Here is a 5,088-nt window from a genome sequence, read left to right as displayed (position 1 = left end):
CCTGAGTTGATTTCCCTGATCTGTAGAAGAGAAAAAAAAGCGGGTATTGAGGTGTACGTACACCTCAGGTGCTGGCTTGGGGTGTGTAGGCACCTCGAGCGCCGCAAATGCGAATTTTTGGAAACAAATGCTTCAAAATCAAATCTTAAATGCAAATTAATGTTTATAAAACAAACAAAGTCTATATTTTTGTACAATATATCGATTTATTGCGTCCATGAAGTGTTAAATGCGAATGAAATAATAAATGCATGCACTGGTGCTTCAAGTTGCACGAAGTTGGGGTGTACATACACCTCAACGCAGCGCCAGCAGCAGTAAAAAAAGTTCCAGAAATAAAACAGAATATGAAATGAAAAGTTTATCATTCGAATGAAAACAAAACAAAAACAATTCAGAAACTGTTCGTTATGAGATTTTTCGAAAAGAAATGAAGAGAAATAAATCAAAAATGCATTTTTACGCTTTTTTCAAAGTTGAATTCATGCGGGGGCTCGACAGTGAACTCAACAACAAATAAACGAATGAAAAAACAAAAAAAATAAATAAACAACAAATGAATAATTAAATAATTAAATATTTAAATGGGTGAATTAAATAAGTAAATAAATCAAATCGAACACTTCACCTGTCGAGACCCTCGAAGACAATGAAGACACCCCGCTTCGGCGGCTCCAGTTTTTCTTCTTCTGTTTCCATTTTCAGTTTAAAATAAAATTAAATAAATTAAATAAATTAAATAAATTAAATAAATAAAAATAAATAAAGTAAATTCCAAAAGAAAACAACAATTGGCCTTAAAAGCCCGAGACGCGCAGTGACGGATTTGCTGCTGCTGCCAAAAGTGAAAAAAAATCAAATTTCTTTCTTTTCTTTATTTCACCTTATTGTATTTATTCATTTCTTTTTTATTTTCCAAATTTAATTCATTTCAGCCAATAAACAGACAAAACGTTGCATGCAGGGCCCCAGCAAATGCATGCAGCGACTCGCAGCCCCAACAAACCCTAAACCCTAAACCCTAAACCCTAAACCCTAAAGTCTAAACCCTAGTTCTTGAGTCAGAATGGATTGCAGAAGCACCTCAGGGGATCGGTCAATACACTTTAAATTAATTAATTTAAATTTATATTTAAATTTAAAATTAAATTTTATTTCGAAAGAATGAAATGAATCTCATTAGAGCCCTTTACGGGTTTTGATTAGATATGGGCCAACACATGAGTTCGAGCATTGCCAGTTTGCTGCTGCTGCTGTTGCTGCTGCTGCTGTTGCTGCTGCTGCTGTTGCTGCTGCTGCTGTGGTCGTTGCTGCTGCGGGTGTTACTGTGACTGATCCTGTTGTTGCTGCTGTTGCTGTTCTTGCTGCTGCTGCTGTTGCTGCTGTTGCTGCTGTTGTTGCTGCTGCTGCTGCCCAAGACCCCGTAGAGTTTGTCTTTGTGTCTGCTGCGGCGAGAAGTGCCCGTATAGATCAGCAGCAGCAATCTGGCTGCTGCTGCTGCTGCTGCTGTCTCTGCTGCTGCTGCTGCTGCCTCTGCTGCTGCTGCTGCTGCTGCTGCTGCTGAAGGGGCCCCACACTACAGCACAGAGTCTAGCAGCAACGGGAAGCCCGCATGCATGCTCTTGGGTGTAGAGACAGCTAAATAGGTAATTAGATTTAAAAGTACTTTTTTATTTCTTAAAAAATAATGAAATATAAAAAGACCCGAATGTGTCTTCAAATTAAATTAAATTAGATCAACAAATAGACAACAAAAGGGCACATTGAACCAAATAAATTCATGCAAAAGTCTATTTATTATACTACTATAACATATATTTTCAAAAAAAAAATTTAACAAATACAACACAAGTGAAAGTGCCTCGAAATATGTTAAAAATGGGGTGTATGCACAGCTGAGCGCATGCAAATGTGCACTTTTCTGCATATTGTTTTTATAATGACAAATATAAAAGCATTTAAATCCATTATTTTAAAAATGAATTTAAATGCAGAAATGCATCTTTGTGTGGGGCCCCAAGGCTGCTGGGGTGTACGTACACCTGGAGAGCCACAGAGAGTCAAGACTGCAAAAAGCAAAAAATCAATTTTTCAAAAATAATTTTTTCGCATTTTTTTCCGTTTTGCATGCATTTAGAGTTCTAATTAATTCCACAATTTTAAACTTTAAAAAAGAAGTTTTGCTCCTTAAACTGTCTTCAAATAATTTGAAGTTTTTTACAATTCAATGCATTTAATCTAAACCTAAATGCATCTGCAACAAACTATTTTTGAAGTTTATATAAAGTTTATTTAATGCAAATAATACTTTCGATTTAGTTTTTAGCTAATTAGATTTGCTGCTGCCTGAGGCGCCCCGCGGCCGCCCCGCCCCCATTGCAACCGCAGCTGCTGCTGCTGCTGCTGCTGCTGCTGCAGCAAAGGCCCCTCGCACAGAATGAGGAAAAGCGAGTCCTGCAGTTTGCTGCGGCTAGCAGCTGCAACGCGAGAACCACAACTTAAAGCGGACGCGTAAAGCTCCCAGCAGCAGCAACAGCACTCGCAGCAGTAGCTGCAGCCACAGCTGCAGCAGCATAACTGCAGCAGCATAGCTGCGGCAGCAGGTGCAGCACTAGGAGCAGCTATAGCTACGCCAGCAGCAGCAGCAACAACTGCAGTAGCAGCAGTACTAAGAGTAGCAGTAGGACTAGCAGCACTAGCTGCAGTAGCAGCAGTATTAGGAGCACTAACTGCAGCAGGACTATCTGCAGGAGGACTATCTGGAGCAGGACTAACTGCAGCAGCAGTAGCAGCAAGTTAGGAGCTCCAGTGCTTCCTTGGAAGCGTGAGATTCCTGCTGCAGCTGCGCGCTGCAGCAAAGAGAACGACCTAATTCGCAAACCTGTGGCAGCGACTTGGGTGTAAGGGCTTTTGCTGCTGCTGCTGCTGCTGCTGGTGTTGTCTTCTGCAGTGTGCAGGGGGGGCAACTGGGCGCGCACACGCCGCTGGCGCTGCTGCAGCTGTAGCTGCAGCTGCAGCGGGTTGAGCGAGAAGCGGGCCTTGTGTCGGCGGCAGCAGGAGCAGGCCTACGCGAACTGCAGCAGCAGCAGAAGCAGCAGCAGCGCAGCAGCAGCAGCAGCAGTCGCAGGGGCGCCGCGGCGGCGTGGCTGGGCGGGCGTGCGCTGCGCGGGAGCAGCGTGAGCAGCGGCCGGGGCAAGAAGCAGCAGCAGCAGCAGCAGCAGCGGCAGCAGCAGCAGCGGCAGCGGGCGGCCGGGAAGCCAGCAGCAGCAGCAGGAAGCAGCGCAGCCGGCGCGGGGTTGCGCTGGCTGGGGCGCGCGGAGGGCGCGGCGCAGGCGCAGCGGCTGCTGCTGCGGATTGGGGCCGCCTTGTAAGCGGAAAAAGCGCAAAAGCACTTTTAAAAAGGGCTTTTGGGGCGCAGGGCCGGGCGGGAGTGCAGGGGCTGCGAAGCAGCAGCAGCAGCAGCAGCAGCAGCGGCAGCGGCAGCGGCAGCGGCAGCGGCGGCGCGGCTGCGGGCGGGGGCGCGCGGGCGGGCGGGGCCCGGTGGGGTGTGCGGGGGGCGGCAGAAGCTTGAAGAGCAAGAAAGAGCAGCAGCAACGGCGAAAAGAGAAAAAGGACGCGGCGGGCCTAGAAGGGCGCGAGACGACGGGCTGTGGGGCACGCGCGGCGCAGCAGCAGCAGCAGCAGCAGCAGCAGCAGCCTCGGCGCAAGGTGGCTGCGGCGCGAGAGGCGGCGGAGAGGGCCTGTTGGCGCAGTAGGGCCGAGCTTGAGAGGTTTGGGTGCGAGACTTGGCGCGCGCATTCGCGAGGGCCCGCTGCTGCTGCGCTGCTGCGCTGCCGTGCTGCGGGCGAGGCGCCGCGGCGGCTTTCGCTGCAGGCGCTGCCGCTTCTGCTGCCGCTGCCGCTTTTGCTGCCGCTGCTGCTGCTGCTGCTGCCGCCGGCGGCGCGCCGCGGCGGAGGCGCGAAGATGGTGACGACGGCGTCGCCGGACACGTACCACCGCGTGATCGAGTACGGGCTGCGGAAAACGTCGCTGCGGTTCGACCGGCTGCTGCTGCAGGCGTTCATGGCGGGCGTGTACATCGGCCTGGCGGGACAGGCGTGCAACGTGTTCGCGGGAGGCACGCCGACGGGCGCGGGAGACGCGCGGGCAGTGTCGAAGTCGGTGCAGAAGTTCATGTACGCGGCGATCTTCCCCACAGCGTTCATCGCCATCATCTTCACGGGCGCGGAGCTGTTCACGGGGAACACCATGACGATGCTGATCTGCCTGATCGAGCGGCGCATCACCTTCCTGCACCTGCTGATCAACTGGGTGGGGTCCTTCCTGGGCAACTGGCTGGGCGCGCTCTTCGCCGCCTACTTCCTGTCCTTCCTGCCCGGCGGCTACGACCAGGAGCCCCTCCGCAGCTACATGTGCCACCTGCAGCAGGCCAAGCTGGGCTACGGCTTCGGCAGCTGCTTCCTCCGCGGCGTCGGCTGCAACGCGCTCGTCTGCCTCGCCGTCTGGAACGTCACGGGCTGCGACGACCCCGCCAGCAAGGTCCTCGCGCTGTGGTTTCCCATTGTCACCTTCTGCGTCGCGGGCTACGAGCACATCATCGCCAACTTCTACACGCTGCAGCTCACGCTCATGATGGGGTGCGGGGCGTCCGTCGGCGCCGTCGTGCTGCGCAACTTCGTGCCCACCTTTTTGGGCAACATGGTCGGCGGCTGCGTCTTGATAGGCGCCGTCTACTGGTACAACTTTTACCCCGTCGAGGAGTACACGCACAAGGCGCTGCTGGGGGGCCCCGCGCCGCTGGGGGGGGGCCCCGCGGGGGCCCCGGGGGGCCCCGCCGGCCCCTTCGCGGACCCCGACAGCGAGTTCCCCATCTCCAGGGTCCACTCCCGCGCCTCCGTCAGCCCCAGCATCATCGGCCTCGGCGCCAAGCCCGCCACCGCCTTCGGCGGGGCCCCCCCCCAGGGCCAGTGGGCCAGCTACGACCACGCCAAGACCCACTCCGAGAGCCTCAGCAACGTGGGCAGCGGCGCCGGCGGCCCCGCCGCGCCCGGCGCCCCCGGGGGGCCCCCCGGGGGGGCCCCCCCGCCC

At 53.6% G+C, this 5,088-nt stretch overlaps 1 protein-coding gene across 1 annotated transcript; it reads left to right on the top strand.

Moving 5' to 3' along the window:
- Positions 1–3,963: 3,963 nt before the first annotated feature.
- ETH_00000875 (uncharacterized protein) lies at positions 3,964–4,633 on the top strand (the record flags this gene model as incomplete). The annotated part of the gene is made up of 2 exons (XM_013380676.1): positions 3,964–4,550; positions 4,621–4,633. 2 exons carry the CDS (start codon positions 3,964–3,966, stop codon positions 4,631–4,633), a joined length of 600 nt encoding a protein of 199 aa, XP_013236130.1.
- Between the last annotated feature and the right edge of the window lie 455 nt (positions 4,634–5,088).

This window comes from Eimeria tenella, genomic scaffold, assembly GCF_000499545.2.
Source record: "Eimeria tenella Houghton genomic scaffold, Eth_scaff795, whole genome shotgun sequence".
Taxonomy (NCBI): Eukaryota; Apicomplexa; class Conoidasida; order Eucoccidiorida; family Eimeriidae; genus Eimeria; species Eimeria tenella.
The sequence above is the reverse complement of the archived record's forward strand: the minus strand, read 5'-3'. Positions and strand labels throughout refer to the sequence as shown.